The sequence below is a fragment of the Papio anubis genome, chromosome 3 (genome assembly GCF_008728515.1).
Source record: "Papio anubis isolate 15944 chromosome 3, Panubis1.0, whole genome shotgun sequence".
NCBI lineage: Eukaryota > Metazoa > Chordata > Mammalia > Primates > Cercopithecidae > Papio > Papio anubis.
Genome location: NC_044978.1, coordinates 68,828,654 through 68,847,685, shown reverse-complemented (window position 1 = coordinate 68,847,685; position 19,032 = coordinate 68,828,654). Strand labels below are relative to the sequence as shown.

At 34.2% G+C, this 19,032-nt stretch overlaps 1 protein-coding gene across 8 annotated transcripts in view; it reads right to left on the bottom strand.

Annotated features, from left to right (window-relative positions):
• Positions 1 to 11,431: 11,431 nt before the first annotated feature.
• PRDM5 (PR/SET domain 5) overlaps positions 11,432 to 19,032 on the bottom strand; it is a 233,282-nt gene continuing 225,681 nt past the window's right edge. For 4 of the 8 annotated variants that reach the window (XM_003899135.5, XM_017959015.3, XM_017959014.3 and 1 more), the window contains one exon: positions 11,432 to 14,795. In XM_003899135.5, the coding sequence (XP_003899184.1) occupies positions 14,631 to 14,795 (165 nt within the window). In that variant the 3' untranslated portion in view covers positions 11,432 to 14,630. Of the gene's footprint in view, positions 14,796 to 17,363; positions 17,404 to 19,032 lie in introns of those variants that run through there. The other 4 variants (XM_003899136.5, XM_009207498.4, XM_009207493.4 and 1 more) reach the window with 4 other exon arrangements.

Below are 19,032 nucleotides of genomic sequence, written 5' to 3'. Positions count from 1 at the left end.
AATTCCCTTGAACTGGCAGCATAGATGATAGGCGTACCTCTCAACGAATTTATTCAACATAGCAAGAAGTTCTGGCTACTAGCAATTAGGCAAGAGAAAGAAATCAGGGTACTCAGTTAGAAAAGAAGAAAGTCAAATTGTCCCTGTTTGCAGATGACATGATTGTATATTTAGAAAAACCACATCTCCAGCCCAAAACTTCCTTAAGCCATAAGCAAATTCAGCAAAGTCTCAGGATAAAATTAATGTAAAATCACAAGGCATTCTTATACAATTCATTAACAGATAAACATGAAGAGCCAACGCTGAATGAACTTCCATTCACAATTGTTTCCAGAGAATCAAATACCTAGAATCCAACTACAAGGGATGTAAAGGACCTTCAAGGAGAACTACAAACCACTGCTCAGAAAAGTGAAATCAAAAGAGAAAAATAAACAAATGAAAAGAAATATACCATGTCATGATAGGAAGAACTAATATCGGAAAATACTATATACCGCCCAAGGTAATTTATAGATTCAATGCCATCCCCATCAAGCTACCAATGAGTTTCTTCCACAGGCATTGGGTGAAAAACTGCTTAAAACTTATATGAACCAAAAAGAGCCCAACACTTCAAGGCTACAACTTAAGTCAAAAGAAATAAAGCTTGGAGCTGCATCATCACACCTTGACTTAAACTATACTAGCAAGGCCATACAGTAACCAAAACAGCATTGGCAATGCTGAAATTCAAAAACAGAGATATATATTCATGAAACAGAACAGAAATCTCTGTGAAACAATACCACACATCTGCACAGCCATCTGATCTTGGTCAAACCGAAAAATCAAATGAAAGATCTCATTTAATAAATGGAAAAGTTGGGAAATTGGCTGTTGCAGGTGAAAGCTGAAACTGATCCTTTCCTTCAATTTATAATGAAAATAATCTAAGATGGATTAGAGATTCTAAATGTTAGACCCAATACCATAAAAATCCTAGAGGAAACCCAGGTAGTACCATTCAGGACATAGGGGTATGGGGCAAAGACTTCATGCTTAAAACACTAAAAAGTAAACGGCAGCAAAAGCTAAATTGACAATGGGATCTAATTAAACTAAAGAGTTTAAACAGCAAAAGAAACTACCACATCAGAGGAACAGGCAACCCATACAGAATGGGTAGAAAATTGCACTACCTTATCAGACAAGGCTAATATCCAGAACCACAAAGAACTCCAACAAATTTACAAGAAAAACAAAGAACCTCATCAAAAAGGTAAAGGATATGAAACAGACATTTCTAAAGAGGACATTCATACAGCCAACAGACATATGGAAATGCCATCAATACTGGCCACACATCAGAGAAATGCAAAATCAAAACCAATAATGAGATACCCATCTCACAATCATACTTGGCTACTCATTAAAAGTCAGGGAACAAATAGAAAAGCTGGAGAGGGATGGGAGAAATAGGAACATTTTACATATCTGTTGGTGGGATTGTAAACTAGTTCAACCATTGTGAAAACAGGCATATCTCAAGGGATCTAGAACTATGTACTATTATGACCCAGCCATCCCATTAATAGATATAATTCAAAAGGAGTTTGAATATATATGCTATAAAAGACGGTGGTCACTGTGATGTTTATTGCAGCACTATTCACAATAGCAAAGACTTGGAATCAACCCAAATGTCCATCAGTGACAGATTGATTATTAAGAAAATGTGGGAAATATATACAACTATGAATACTATGCAGTCATATAAAAGGATGAGTTTCAGGCCCTTGTAGGGACATGGATGAAGAATAAGTCATCATTCTTAGTAACTTATCACAGAACAGAACCAACACTATGACAAGTTTCACTATAGGTGGGGAACTGAACAACGAGGATCACTTGGACTCAGAAGGGGGAATACTATCACACAACCAAATGGTCATGGGGAGGGGGAGGGGGAGGGATTGCATTGGGAGTTATACCTGATGTAACACGAGTTGATGGGTGGTACAGACTAACATGGCGGCTTTTGTCAAGTATACATATAACAAAACCTGTATGTTATGCAGGCATAAAATTTTCTGCCAATTAACAAAAAGTATAATAATAATAAATAAATTAAAAAGAAACCAGACAAAGAAGAGCAAAATTAGTTCTGAGCAAGTAGAAGAAAGAAAATAGTAAAGATAAGAACAGAAATTAATAAAATAAAATATGGAAAATTCTATGAGGTAAAATTGATAAACTGTAAATTGTTGAAAATCAATAAAGCCGAAGACATAACTTTAATCAGATTGACCAAGAAGAAAAGACACAATAAACCAGTATCAGGAATGAAGGAGCTATCATTACTAACTAATAACTGTGTACACTAACTTGACAACTTAGATGAAATTGTTCAATTGACCGATGACTAGAAAACCACAAACTACTGAAACTCACCAAGATAAAATAGATAACTTGAAAAGTCCTACAGGCAAATAAAACTTTTCCTATATACAGATGACAAATAAAGGAGAAATGAGAGGCACATAACAGGCACATGGAAATTTTGAAATTCAGCTGGACGTGTTTAAAACCACGTTCCCATTCAAAGCCAAGGAATGAAAGCCCAGTCTCATTCCACAGGAGTTGCTCCCTTCTTCATTGTTCTTCTTGGTTCCATCCTTAGAGAGGGTCTTCTTTTTTCATAGGAAATGGTCTATTTGAATAGCTTCAAATAGTTGGAGAGCTTTCCCAGTCTTCTTCCTGCTCACAGAATGTTGGGTGGGTCCAGCTGCTTTTTCATTCTTTACTGACTCAGTCCCTTTTAATCTGAGCTGATGCTCTTTGGGCACTTTTATGACTGAGGTTTATTCCACACCCCAAATACCATTTCTATAATTCTTTTACAACAGAGCGCTCTGGTTAGCATGAAATGTCAAGAACAACACTCTTAATATCATTCGAAGTATTTTTGTCTATTTGAACTGGGGGTCTACTAGGCATTGCCTTCAGTCTTCCTGACATCTTTAAAAAAGCTTTTATGATCAAAATCCCTGAATTGATTTTGCCCTGAGGCTTTTCCTACTTTGAGAATCTGTTGGCTAAAAAGACTGGAAATGCAAAACTATTCTATTTTCCTCAGCCCAGCATGACTTGGTTCATCTATATTTCTTCTAAATTCTGTTTGCAAATTGAACATTCCTTCCTTGGTTAATCTTTCTTTTCCTATACCTTATCATATACAGCTAAAAGAAGTCAATTGCAGTTTTATCATTCTCTGTGGGAGGCTCTTTAGCTAGGTCTACAAATTCATTAGGTACATATTTTCTAACTAATTTTACTACAGAGACAAATTGCTTCATAATGAAAAAACATGGGTTGCTGTTTTTCAAACCTCCAATAGCAGCCTCAGCACATTTTCAGCATTCACTAAAATGTATTTGCCATTCCTTCAGCCTCTACCAGAAGCTCACTTGCTATTATTTTTCCAGCTTATACACATTGTCTGGTCCCAAAGACAATGGCATATATTATAGGTTTTTGTTAAAGTAGACACTCTTTTCTATATACTAATTTCTGTATTTGTCTATTACTTTGTAACAACCACCCCCGCATAACTTGGGTGTTTAAAACAACAGCAATGAATTTTTTTTCATGGTTCTGTAGGTTGAGTGAGAGGTTATTCTACTGTCTTGCTTATGCTTACTTATGTGCCAGGAGCCATGATTTATTGGGAGTTACTAATGTAATAATTTACCACAGGATGTTCTGTGGAGAAAGATCAGTTAATGTCAGACATTTTGGTCGAGACAATTCCTTTTGAAAACACATCACAACAATTATAAACAACAAAAGCTTGATATACAGTGAACCTTGACATTTAACATTCATATCCAAGCACATCCCCTTATATCAGGGACTACAAAGCATCCACATAATATGAGAACTATTTTAATTGATGAAACATACCCCGTCAGATAAGCACTTGTCAGCAAGGAAGAAGGTCATATTTGGACCAGTTCCATGAACATATCTAATTTGATTAAGAAAACAATTCCACTTCTCCTGGAGTCTCTAACGACAGCAAGACTAAAGAGAATATGAAAATCAGGCTTTTTTCAGAGATGTTAACATATCCTACTATTCAGATCCCATGAAGGCCAAAAGACACTCAAGTCTTTAAGATTTATGTTCTTTATCATTTCTGGCTGCTCAGGTTCCCTTTATCAACCACATTGGGGCACTTCTAATGAATTCTCTCCTTTTGTGGCTTATCTAATTTGCAACAGTACTCATGTCTGACCAACATGATCCTGTATTATAAAATGCCTTTAATTTTATAATATTTCACTACTGTTCTTTTGCTCAGAGAACCAGTACTCAAAAATTATCTCAAAGAATAATCACATGAATAAAAGTTTCTGCTTAATATTATTTTTCAAAGATATAAACTTGTTTATCATCTCATAGTATGTCATTTTACCTTTTTCTCCCCCCAAAATACCAGCTGAAGTTAGCCATAATGCATACATGACAAATTTCGGTTTCTTAATCTTCTCAGAGTATTTCTTCCTTTTCTTTTAATGTATCTAAAAAGGAAACATGTATTTACATTTATATGTACACACTTGAACTAAATCGTGGTTTTTGATGTAATTACATTATTTTTAACAGTTTTTATTACTTATGGCAAATTTAATTTTGATATGAGCTATATCACTTAAAATATTCCCTCTTTTGAATATTTGAATACTATTATTTAATTTTGTTGATGAGGAGGTAGGTAGCTGAAGGTTTATAAAAATGAAAGTTATTGATTATATTAAGCCTTAAGATAAGAGCCGGATATAGTTTAAGCATAATAAAAAATACCTGATAATCTAGGTACTAATATCTTCCTTTGACGTTTGAGTTAAAAGAATAGGTATCATTAATAAAGTATTATGTGTTAAATTGGTAAATACAGTGCTTAAGAACTTTCAAAAATATTCCCAAATGAAATGCTTCTACCACTATAGTTATGTCATGATATACAAATTAAAATGGTATCATTTTGGCTCATGGCAAGTTTGCTTCAGGATGTGAGCTGGAATGCTGGGGAGTGGTGGAAGGTTTCTAAGCAGCATACATAGGATGACAGGTGAAATATTTGGAGGAGCTAAGGCAATACCACTTATTGAACTCGAACTGTGTCAAGCATCCATTGCAGATAGTGTTATGCTTTTTCTCATTTATTTATCACAACAAACTCCACAAGTAGATACTATTAAATCTATTTTGTTTAAAAAAATTAACATCATTCAGTTAAATAAATGATGCTACGGATTTATCATTTTTTTCAAATTTATGGTCTTTCTTCCCTCTTTCTTTCTTTTTGTCCTTTATTGCTTTTCATATAGTTTGGATATGTACCCTCTCTAAATCTCTTGTTGGATTGTAATCCCCTATGTTGGAGGTGGGGTCTTGTGGGAGTTGATTGGATAATGGGGTGGAGTTCTCATGAATGGTTGAGCACCATCCCCTTAGTGTTCTTGCAATAGTGAGTTCTGGTGAGATCTGGTTGTCTAGAAGCATGTAGTACGTCCCCACCCACTCCACTTCTCTCTCTTGCTCCCACTCTGGCCATGTGACATGCATTCTCCTGCTTTGCCTTTGCCTTTGTCTTGAGAAGTGGTCCCTGAGGCCTCCCCAGAAGCCCAACAGATGCTAATACCATGCTTCCTGTACAGCCTGCATAACTGTGAGCCAATTAAACATTTGTTTCTTTATAAGTAATATCTGAGACCCAGGCTCAGGTATGTATAACAATGCAAGAACGGCCTAATACTCTTTTCATTCTTCTTTTCTTAGTCTCTTCTAGGTAGAGAGAGAATTGTGGACTTATATAGCTTTCAGTATCAACTAAAATATATTTTGTAACTACATTTTCGTTGCTGTGTTACATTATACCTTTGTTAAAGCATTTCCTCAGTTAAAGAAAAACCGTTCAGGATATTTTGTGCCTCTAACTGATAATCTTATATCTGATTTAAAACATGAAGTTTGTGTACTATTCATTTCAATTTTGTATGTGTATTTTTAATTCTCATACATTTGTGCATTTGCAATAGACAATCCAGGAAACAAGCTAAAGGTATGATTTACAAAGAAGAAGGTAATATATAAGAAATATGAAAATGTCATTAATTTGGTGTTTAAGCTTTTAAAGATTTTCTCTATTAAATGTCTATATTAACACTCATCTCAAATTCAAAGTTGGTAATAATTGACCATTCCCTTCCCCTTCCCCAAAATATGTTTTACTTACTTTTCTGACTTAGCTAAACTTGGTCTAATTGAACATTAGTTTTAATTTAATCATCAGATATAAAAATTTATATTATATACAATCATACGTTTCTATACATAAGTTACAAATCACTCCTTCAAAGGAGTACTGAATGTGTCAGATATTTAGAAGGTCACATATTTATCCATATAGAGATGAAATTCAAACTCAGAATTGAAATTGTATATTTGTATTATGACCTCCAGTAAGAAGAGAGACAAAACACAGGAGATGAAAGTTTAATCTCAACTCTACATATAACATATATTCCTTGGGAAGGATGTTTTTATTCTTAAGTTGCAGTATTTTTATCTGAAATTTTAATTTAAGCATATCTACTTTTAGAAGAGTATTATTGTAACCCTATCTATAGGACATACATTTTCTGTTTTCACCTTAACAATTTTTAAGTGTATAGTATACAGCACAGCAGTAAACTATTGCACATTGCTGTGTAACAGATCTCCAGAACTTTTTCATCTCACACAACTGAAACCCTATACCCATTTAACAACTCTTATTTTCCCTTCCTTGCCTTCCCTGGTATCTACATTCTATTTTCTGGTTCTATCAGTTTGGCTACTTTAGATACCTCATTTAAGTGAAATGATGCAATATTTGTCTTTTTCTGACTGGTTTATTTCACTTAGCATAATGTCCTCAAGTTTCCATGTTGTAGCATATGAAATAATTTTTTTTAATGCTAAATATTATTCCATTGTAGGTGTACATGAAATTTTCTTTATCCATTCATCCACTGATGGACATTTAGGCTACATCTACCTCTTGTTATTGTGAATAATGCTACAATGAATAACTGTTCAAATCTCTCTTTGAAATCCTGTTCTCAATTCTTTGGGACAATACTATGGTTTGAATCTTTGTCCCCTCTCAAATTCATGTTGAAATTTAGTTGCCATTGTGACAGTATTAAGAGGTGGGACCTTTAGAAGGTGATTAGGCCACAAGGGCTCTGACCTTATGAGTGAATTAATGCCACTATTGTGAGAATAGTTTCCTTATAAAAGGATGAGTTCAATCCCCTTTTCTCTTTTGCTCTCTCTTTCACCTTCCACTACAGAATGACACAGCAATAACATCCTCGCCAATGCTTGCACTTTGATCTTGGACTTCCTAGCATCCAGAACTGTGAGCAATACATTTTCATTCATTAAAAATTACCAAGTCTTAGGTATTATGATATAGCAGCACAAAATGGACTAAGATTAATAACAAAAGTGGGTTTGCTGGATCATATGGTAATTTTATTTTTTTCAGAAATGTCCATATTGTTTCCCATAATGTACCATGTTACATTCCCACCTACAGTGCACAGTATTTTCAATTTCTCTACATCATCACCAATGATTATGTTTTATTTTTTTGATGTGGCCATTCTAATAGGTGTGAGGTGAGACTTCATAGTGGTTTTGATTTGCAATTCGCTGGTGATTAGTAATGTTGAACATCTTTTTGTGTGCTTTTTTTTTTTTGGTCATTTATCTTCTTTGGATAAATGTCTACTCAAGTCCTTTGCCATTTTTCAATTTTTTTTTTTTTTTTATTGTTGAGTTGTAGGAATTCCTAACATATTTTGGATATTAACTTGTTAACAGATATATGGTTTGCAAATGTTTTCTCCCATTGGATAGGTTGCTTCTCACTCTGATTATTTCATTTGCTGTGCAGAAGTTTTTAAGTTTGATGTAGTTCCATTTGTCTAATTTTGCTTTTGTTGTCTGTGCTTTTGGTGTCCTATCCAAGAAATCATTACCAGATACAATGTCATAAAGCATTTTCCCCCATATTTCTTTCTAGTTTTAAAGTTTTGGGTTTTACATTTAGATCTTCAATCCATTTTGAATTAATTTTTGTATATGGTGTAAGGCTCCAACTTCTTTTTTTACATGTGGATATCTAGTTTTCCTAACACCATTTATTGAAGAGACTATCTTTTCCCACTGTGTAGTCTTAGCTCTCTTGTTGAAGATCATTTAGCCGTATACATGAAGGTTTACTTCTATGCTGTCTGTTCTGTTCCATTGGCCTATACATACCTGTTTTTATGCCAGTAACATACTGTTTTGATGACAGTAATTTTGTAATATGTTTTGAAATCAGGAAATGTGAAGCTTCCAGCTTTGTTCTTTCTCAGGATTGTTTGGCTTATAGAACATATATTTTGTATTTCTTGTTTCATTCTAGTGACTCTGTGCCATCCATACATTCCCTTTCTCTCTCTAGATCTGTGGTAAGCAACCAGTCGTATGCCCTTTATTGCACTGGGGTCCTTTAAGCAACTGGGGTCAGATCTGTAGCTTAGAAAACTATGGAATAGTTTTTATCAGGAGAAAGTCAATTGGCTCAACTCACATACTTAGTCTAATAGTATCTTAAACAGTTAAATTTGTAGACCCCAATTTCATATTTTAGTCAGAGCAGAAAGGAAAAAACTTAATATCCTAAATATCGTAATTTGAGTCCAGGAACAAAATCAGCTTATCACTCTTAAGAGGGTAGAACTGGAGACCACACCAAAGTTATACTACAGCTGAAACAGCACAAGAGATGGATTTTATGCAAGAAGAGAGGGAAACAATGAAAGTGATAGAGTTGTATTTGACCCTGCTTTATATTATTTCTTTCTTTTTTTTTTTTTTCTGGAGAAAGCTATGTACTGTATTTGTCAGGTGGAAGATGAGAAGCAAACAGTTATTTTACTTATGTGGTGAGCCTTTTGATTAGAAGTAAGGTCTGGAGATTTCCTACATTTCAGTAATAAAACCAGAGAAGTCAAAAGTAATGATTGGTTAATTTCCACACAGTTGGATTTTTCTAAATTCTTTTTTTTCTCTGTTGCCCAGGCTGGAGTGTAGTGGCGTGATCTTGGCTCACTACTACTTCTGCCTCCGGGGTTCAAACAATCCTCCTGCCTCAACTGAGTAGCTGATATTACAGGCAAGATTACAGGCATGCACCACAACGCCAAGCTAATTTTTGTATTTTTGGTAGAGATGGGGTTTCACCATGTTGCACAGGCTGTTGTCGAACTCCGGGGCTCAAGTGATCTGCCTACCTCAGCCTCCCAAAGTGCTGCGATTACAGGCATGAGCCACTGCGTCCAGCCTCAAAATTCTTAATTACTACATGTAGTAATCCACAAAGGGACTCATCAGTTTGCCACTTTAAATAAAAGTGTTGTAATCAATTAAATGTGGCATTGCTCCCCATCTCCATACTCTTTATATGCCTACACAGCATGGGAACTATATAGTTTGCTTCTATGTCATTAACATTTACTTTCCAACCTTTTTTTGTCCATTAAAGGCAATTTTGCTTCTTCAGATGTTAATAATTACTTTAGAAAATAAAAAAATATAGAGTTGGGGTCAATGTACTTCATGTTTTTATGTTGCTTTATCAAATACTAAGGAATAAATAGATAATATAATTGTTAACAACTAATTCCAATAATGAATTCATTCAGCTTTCAATGTTTTACTATACATGTGTCCAGATAAATTTCATATGTTAGGTATGAGGCACCAGAATTCTCTGAGTAGAGTCTCCAATAGAAGCTCAGGCCACCATCCAAATGAGGCGAGATGAGACTGTGAGAAAGGCAGGACAAAGCCATCATCACGGACTGAAAAGCACTCAACTCAGTGTTGTCAGACAGGATAAAAAACAAGAAATCTTAACATCAGTTTATTTTAAAAAATGTAAAATTTTCATATAATCACAGAAAAGCTTTCAGTAGAAAAATGAAAAAAGACACCCCAGTCAAACATTAAAGAAAAAGCTATCAGATAAAATTAAGGAAAAAAAGCATTATTAGATGGTCTGTAAGAAGACAAAATCAAAAAATAGTAATGGAGTGATTCACGTATCCACGGTGACCTGGGATTCTTTTCATTTTTATACTATTTTAAAGAGACAAACTGATATTTTTTGAATTTTTTAAGTGTACCTAATTCCTAGTAGGTCTACAGTTTCTCTTGTCAGGAGCAGTGATATTTTGTTTGAACTGTTTTGCATTGATTTAGATGATCAAGCTTAAGTGGTCCTATATCCTTTCTTAATTGTAAACATATGCATTATTGACATAATTGAACATCTTAGTTTCCTCCTATCATGTAATATGCAAAGGTGGCATGGGTTCAAGGACTAAGACCTTATTCTAATTGGCTAAAAGTTTGCACGATTAGGAAACTAAACATGCTAATCAAATATTTAGGTAACTAAATATATTTTTTAATTTCAGGAAACTAAATATTATATATTTTCTAACTAAATATGAACGTTTGTTTCAGTATTGTGTTAAGAATTTTTTTCAAAGGAAGAAAAGGAATTTGGACACTGGATCAGCAGCATTATTTTAGTATATAAGATAGCTATTACATTCCAGACTATTTCCTGGGCCTAGAATATCTAGAATATTTTAACATGCCCACAATGAAGGTTTCAGAGTTAATTTTTTATTCTGTCATATAACAAATTAACAATGTGTAGGGTAATAATACAGTTTTAGGCCCAAGCTAGCTAAGGCTATGAGTCAATTCCAAAGAACTAGTGCCTCAGCTGATTCTGAAAAATAAAAGTTAAATGAATGCATAATTTCTAAATCCATTATTCAAATGATTATTTTTTGTATCAAGAAAATCTCACAAGATTGGGGCAACATAAAAATGATAAACATAACTTTAAAAAAAAGGAATACCTGAAACATTTGCCATAACTTTTATTACCCATAAATTATATTTGTGAACATCAAGTTATTTTTACGTAAGATGCTACTATATCAGGTTTCACTCATTCTTAGTTATCAGGTTTCATTCATTCTTAGTGATGTTCCTTTTCACATTGTTCTCTGAATAACCAGGAATGAGAAGAGAGGCAAGGAAAATGCTGTCTCTTATAGCCCTGAGACCAACTTGGCTCAACTTCAGAGGTAGTTTGCAGATTGAAAACACTTGGATGTATAAAGTATAAAAGCATGAGGTCTGGAGGTAATGGCAATTACAGTTCTTTCATTCATCAAAAACAACTTTAAAGCATTCATTTGGATTTTACCATAGAATGGTACTATAGTTCTATAGTAAAATAAAATGCTAACACCAAGTCTGGTAGTGACTTATATAGATTTATTATAGATTTATAATAAAATAAAAATGCTATTGGAATTTTATATTTACACATGCTCCATTTATATACACGCAAACAAATGTCAATATCAATGGTAAAATTTTAGGGTTTTAAAGAGGCACATTTCCTCCTACCTACCCACCTCCATATATTCATTACTCTAAGATGAGTTTTCATAAGCAACATTTAGATTTGTGAAGGAAAAAAATGAATATTTCTAGTACCTATCCTCTTTCCTTTCAGACTTTTGTTTGAGAAAAGAAGCAGCACATAAAATCTAAAACAGAAACTAAGGCTGTAAGACCTTCTATAATACATATTCACACTCATGCATGGGTTGACTGCAATAGGTCAGAAGATATTTGAGCAAAGTAATGCACTTACATGTATATGCACTGCATATAAGTGATACTCTTCAGACAGACACACACACACACAGACACACACACTCATGTTTCTTGAAAGCAACATGTTAACTATACTATGTAACCCCAAGAATGTATCGCCAAGAATACTTTTATGGTGCAACTGCTGATTATAATTAACCAATAAATACCTCTATATAGCCAACAACACACCATGAAAAGGAAAACAAAAGCCACTTATTGTGAAACAAAGACAAACTAAAGATACATAAACATCTTGAGTGTTAATATACAAAGAAGACACTTATTATAAAAGGGTATCTGAACCCACCTACATTATTGAACGTCTCTTAAATTTACTTAGCCAATTTCTAAGTCTCAATTACCTAGACTTTATAGGCACCCAAGAGTCTGGTCTTTTCGCAAGAAAATACCCCAGCCAAAATCTTTCACAGCAGGAAACAAAAGACATTTCAAAGTAGGTACCTGTACTTCAGCTTGTCTGTAAGACTTTTCCTCTATGATTATCTACGCTTTCAATTGATCAGTCATGCCTAGTCTCTTTTTTTGGTTATTACTAAGTAATTTAAAAGTTTTAGCAAGCAAATGCTAATATATCTGAAACTATCCATGAATACTTATCTTTTGGATAAAAATTACAACAAAATTACAGCATACAAATAGTCTTCTAAGGCCTTATTTTGGTTTCAGTCCTCTGAAGAGACAGTGGTATACCACTCTCTGGCACAGGTCCTTCTACACCATTTTCTAAAGATTTCCTTGTCTATAAACCTTCAGCAGGATAAAGCCCAGCACCTTTTCCCTGTCCATTTACTCCACAGCATAGCGACACCACAGTTTCCAGGGTAATTTCCCCAGCAGCCATGTGAACTGTGACTCGCTGAGATTACACAAAATTGGTATTTGGACTCCTTTCAAGTTTTACATTCATCACATAATCGGGATATAAAGCATCCCATATAGAGAAAGCAGCATTCAAAGGAATATACAGGATGTGTTTAAATAATACACACTACCAAATTTTACAGCTTTTTTTTATATTCAAATGATATTAAACACACTATCATGTTAAAATGAAAACACTTTAGATCTAAAAATATATTGTTGAAACAAATGATATAGTGAGAAACAAGACCAAAATTTATTTTTATAAAATACAGTCTATAATTTCAGATACAAAATACTACATATAACTATACTTAAATATCTTCTAAATTATAATTTTAGGATTTATATTTTTAAAAGTTATCTCTTCTGAGTTTCAAATTTAGTATTTTACAACATTCAAATGTCTACATTGAATCTTTATGTTTCTTTTTAAAACTGGAATTGGGCATGAATACAATTCTAAAATGAGATTCCTGAAGTCAAAGAACTGTGTCTCAGAGAACCTTTCTCTTTAACTCATTAGAACCAAATAACTTCCTTAAAACTACACTTCCTTTCTTTTGACTGGGCTTCAGTTAGAGAGGTTCATGAGTTGGGCTTCATTTTAATGTTTTTCTGGTTTTTGGATATTCCTCTAGGTTATTTTGACATCACTATTACATTGTATCATATCATCTCTCCAAACAAGCTGTTCATTGTATGTTGCTGTCAAGTATTTTGCTGAAATATAACCTTCTAAAGGAAGAAATTATGCTTCTTGCTTCAATTTTCCTTAAGCATCAGTGACAATTTCAATCATAACAATTGCCAGGTTTGTACTTTGTATTCTGGATTCCTAATTATATGGGATGATTGAAGGTAATTCAAAAGTGTTTCAGAATTACCTACTGCCAAGATTCTGGAAAATGTCTTTTGCAAAATGGAATGTTAATGCTCTGAGGACTGTATCTGCACTAACACATTCTGTGCACTTTTATGGAAGGAGAGCGGAAAGGGCTGTGTTCATCATAACTAATGTGGAAATGCCACTATTGTTCTGCCACTCTGTCAGCAAATACGGAGAATCTATTTGGTTTCTATTTTTAATTATATATATTGGTATACTGCTAATGTCTAAAGCTAAATGGTCTAAATTCAAGAGGGGTTGCCTGATGAATATTTAAATGTGATGGTCATTTTTGTGTAGAATTTATAAAAGTATTCCAGACCATGAATGTTTGCATCTGAATGATGAGAGTAAATAATGTTTCCTAAGAATTCTCTAAAATGAGCAATATTTTAATAGATGTTTTAGTCATCAAACATCTCTTTATTTTAAACTCATTTGTTGCACAGAGCTATTAGTTAAGCTCAACTCTTTTTGTCTTATAAAATAGCAAGTATTATTTTCCTATCAAACTTGAGTCTTTGATAACTTTTTCTTACCCTAATCTGCAAAGAAATAGTTGGATATCTTGATTTATTTCTATTTAAATTGGTAAAACCAGCTGCAACAACTGGTATTTGCAACTGAGTGCGCACACACAGACACATACAGACACACAGACACACAAAGAATAACAATAAAATGAAAAGGCCTATTAGGGAAGTATATTAATAAACTTCATTAAAGAGGGATGGCCAAGAAAGAGGGCCATAACTCCTTTCTCCATTTTTATAAGACGGAGCACAAGTTGCATTTTGCAAGGCTATGGAGTTGTATTTTTTTTTTTTTCCATTTATATCATTTCTTGGTAAAAGTAAGACTTTTTTTGGTTGCATACACAGACTCTAAATGTAGGCAAATAAGAACTATGAGACCAGTAAGTCACTTTTGGCTACTTCTGTTATGCTGATCAGGTGAGAAAAATCTGGGATTCATATTAGGAGCCCTTCTGAATAGTTTAATTCCTTTACAGCCCCCATTAGCTGTCAGCTACACCATGGATATTGTCCATGTGCACTTTGAGGTAGTCATTCCTTGTAAACTTCTTATGGCAAAACTGGCATTCTGCCAGTGGACGATTGGGATTATGAGTCATCTTGTGTCGAATCAGCATTTTCTTCAGGCTAAAAGCCAAGTCACAAACCTAGAAAAGACCCAAAGACCAACCATATTATACTGAAAAACCTGAAGATACAACAATTTATCATTTATACAATACACATTATGCAAATTCCTACTATCAAGTATGCAGTAACAGGCATAAAAACAAAAAGCACTCTTGGAATAAACAAAATTTAACACCCACACTATTGGGCAAAGAAAATTAATGAGTTACTGCATTTAGTCGGTGTCCTTTGTACCCCAATCACCCTTCCCTTTTCCCAGCTGCCAGATTTAAACATCTCCAGAGAAACCCCTGGCAACAATCCCTTTCTTATCCTAATGGAATGTATTTGCCATTTCATATTAAACTATTTAAGCAAAATGCTTTATGGTCTAGATGGCATCTCTCTCTATAACATAAATGGCATAAGACATTTCTCACCAGTGATCCCTTCAGTTTAGTACCACTTGTGAAACGAAAAGCTAATGCTGCTTTAAGTATCATAAGCAGAAATTTATTACTCACTGTTTCTTTTCTTTATTTCTTATTATATACACTTTGTTTAACTAAGGAAGGTAACAAGTTTATTTCACATGAGCTCTGCCACATTCCCACCTGGTTCAACATGCATTAAACAGCCCCATAACTAAAAATATTAACACAAAAAAATGCAAGGCACAACTATCCAAGTTACAAAAAAAGATGGAATTTAAAGTTTGATATTATTCACAAAAATTCCACTGACATGAAACTCTTCAAAACCATATCCGTTGTGAAATAAGACATGTTAAATAACGTGAAAACACCATGAAAAATATAATGAGAGAGGAAATGGCTTGTAAAAATACTGTAAAGAAAGCTGGAGTTTTAAATGAGGTTAGGCTTGGGAAAATCTTACAGTAAAACAAAACGAAAGAAAACAAAAAACCCTTGCCCTTTTTCTTTATGGAGGAAAGAAGATTTACATTCACAGCAATAAGAAACCCAGAAAGGCTCAAGGCCTTAATTGGGTAAGGAGAGGGTAATCCAATAATAATGAATTTTGACACAGAAGTAGCAGCATAGTGCGGTATAAAGAAAATAGGCTTTAGAGTCTGATCACTTTCTAAGGAAGCCTGCTCTGACCTCCCAATTTAAAACTGAAGCCTGTTATCCTTTCTGGATTCCCTTTACTCTCTTCAAATTTACTTTTTACATAGTACCCATCACTTTCTGTCCCACTGTAATTTACCTACTCTCTTGTTTAGTGTCTCCCTCTGCTCACTAGAGTCTCAGCTCCGTGAGAGCAGGGATCTTCCTGTATTTTATTCCCTTATGTACCCTAAAGGGTACAACAATTTTTGTAGAGTAAGCACTCAATAAGTATTTGTTGAAGAACCACCTCGAGTTTGAATACTGACTCTACTATTTACTAAGGAAATTAAATGGACCAAGTATGCCTTTTAACTTTAGTTCCCTCACCTGCAAAATGACAATGTACTTACCTCGCTGGATTATTAAGATTAAATAAAATACTCTGTGTAAATAAGGGCTATACTGCAGACACTCAATAAATGTCAGTGTACATTTTTTTTTCTCTTTCATCTTCCTCAGCAGATTGGAAAGAATAGACAAATGTTAACGAGAGGGAGGCAAGGCCAGCACAAGTGGAATACAAAGAAAACACCTCTGTTCCAAAGAGTGGCAGTTCCCTGGAATATACAAGTGACTTTGCAAACAAACAATTTCTCAAAACAAATACAATGCAGCCAGTTCATCTCAGGAAATAACATTTTTCTTTTGGAATAGCTTGTAAGCATAAGGTTTGTAACTCAATACCTTTGAGGCAACTGTAAAACAAAGCCAAGCCCATGTTGCAAAAATCAGAGGAAAAGGGTAAAGACCCAGGAAACATGCAACAGCATAACATATGATGACAGACTGTAAAGTATGTAAATTATAATAATCAATACAAAAGTATTAAGTACCCTTATTAAAAGATAACTTTCAATTAGGGTAAAAAGCAAACTACAAACACATACATACTGTACTTAAGAAATACGTTTACAAAATAATAACACACACACAAACACTATTTTAAAAGAGGGATTAAAATGTGCATGAAACTACATAAAACGAGGCTAATAGAATGTAATGGATACTCAGTAGTACTTCCTCAAAAGAATCTTGGAGAGACAGAGAGACAGCAAACCTTTGAAGAACCAGGAGTATCACTTGTATGAATGTCTCCTAGTCAAAGATTTATATACAGGATGCTCATACAGACTCATATATAAAAGTGAAAATTACAAACAACTTACTTGGCCAATTAAAGTTAATAAGCATAATCATTTTGATATAATCAGACTCAGAAATATTTTTCAGCTGTTAAAAATATTAATTTTTTTTTTTTTTTTTTTGAGTCAAGATGTTGCTCTGTTGCCCAGGCTGGAGTGCAGTGGCACAATTTTGGCTCACTGCAGCCTCGACCTCTCTGGACTCACATCTTAGCCTCTGGAGTAGCTGGGACTACAGGCAGATGCCACCATGCCCAGCTAATTTTTTTTTTTTTTTTTTTTGTATTTTTTAGCTATGAGATTTTACCATGTTGCTCAGGCTGATCTCAAACTCCTGGGCTCAAGTGATCCTCTTGCCTCAGTCTCCTAAACTGCTGGGAAAACAGATGTGAGCTATCACGTCCGGCCAAGATAGTAATTTCAAAAATACTTAAAGGCAAGAAGAAACATAAAGAAAGGAAAGCAGAATAATAAGATCAATGTAACTTAGTCTACAATATTGAAATAAAAATTATAACTGTATCTGTATTAATAAGTATATGAAGGAAATGTCAATAGATTAATATTAGCTGACATCGGTTGGAAAATTGGAGATTTTTTTGTCTTCTTTTGTCTCCAAATTTCCTCATTCATCTCTAATTAAAAAGTACATTTTTATAATCAGGAAGTATTATTTTGGAATGAAAAAATGCAGTTAGTTGGGTGATGGTTCCATGTTCACTTAGCAGCAAGTCCACTCACATCAGACTTCTGCCTTGGACTTCTTAACTCTCCAAACAGCTCTCTGAAATGTTATGGATGATCTCTACATTGCTAAATCCTGGCACTTTTGAGCTCTCATTTAACATGAATTCTTAGCATCATTTGACATACATGACCACTTTCCCCTGTCATTCCTTTAGTTTCTATAATGACCTACTCTCCTTGTTTTCCTTCTAATTATCTGGCCTTTTATTCCCTTTTGTTTTCTGGAATAGGCCCTTCCTCCATCCTAAGTAAGTCAGTTAGGATTTCAGTGCCCAATCCTTGGCTTTCTTCTCCATTCACTAGGTATTTTCTCCTCTGGTGATCTCAATCATATTCACACCTTTTGTTACCACACATATGGAGATCACTAGCAAGTAATATTTTTAGTGCAGTCCCCCTTCTGCTCTCAACAGTGGAGTACTTAACTGACCACTTGGATAGTTCACTGGTACTCCAAACTTCCTATGTCTAAAACTGAACTCAGAATTCTTGTCTCTCAAACCTAAGTCTCAAAAAATGGTCCGACCCTCCATCTGGTTTGACTGCAAATGTGGCAGTCAACCTTTACCCAATGTCTCACTCTCCTCATCTGATCCAATCAATTACAAAGTTCCACCAGCTCTTCTTTGCACATCTTTCTCAAAGACATGAAGGCATCTAATCGTCTCCATGTCCACTGCCACCACCTTAGTCAGAGACACTGATTACTCAGACCAGTGCTTCTCTCTCACTAAGAAAATGTTTCAGCATGCAAGTGTAGTATCTGTATTTTTAAATAAACATATATATGCACTACTGTATTTATATATTATATTAAAGACAGACAAAATTTTGATGATAAAGACAAAATAAATATTTTAATGCTAATTTAATATTTATGGCTTTATATTTTCACTAGGCAAGATTTTAAGATGGGATGCATATTTAGGGCCGGAGTCATCCTTAACAAATGTAAAGGCAAGATGTCTCCTTAATAATTTCCATTTTTGGCTTATTTCTCATCACATATGATGATGTCACTATATTTTATCTCAAATTGCTACTAGTAGTATTAACTCTGCTTTCTTTTCGTTACCTTCTGTTTGTATCATTAGTATTATTTTCAATCTGTATTTCTGTACAGGCTTCTTTTAGCCACTTGTTCATTTTGTAAGCATTACTTTATTTAAAAACAGATAATATAATCCATATCTCTGTTAACCCAAGAGACACAAATTGCAATCCTAAGAGTGCACTGAAAGCAAACAACTGCC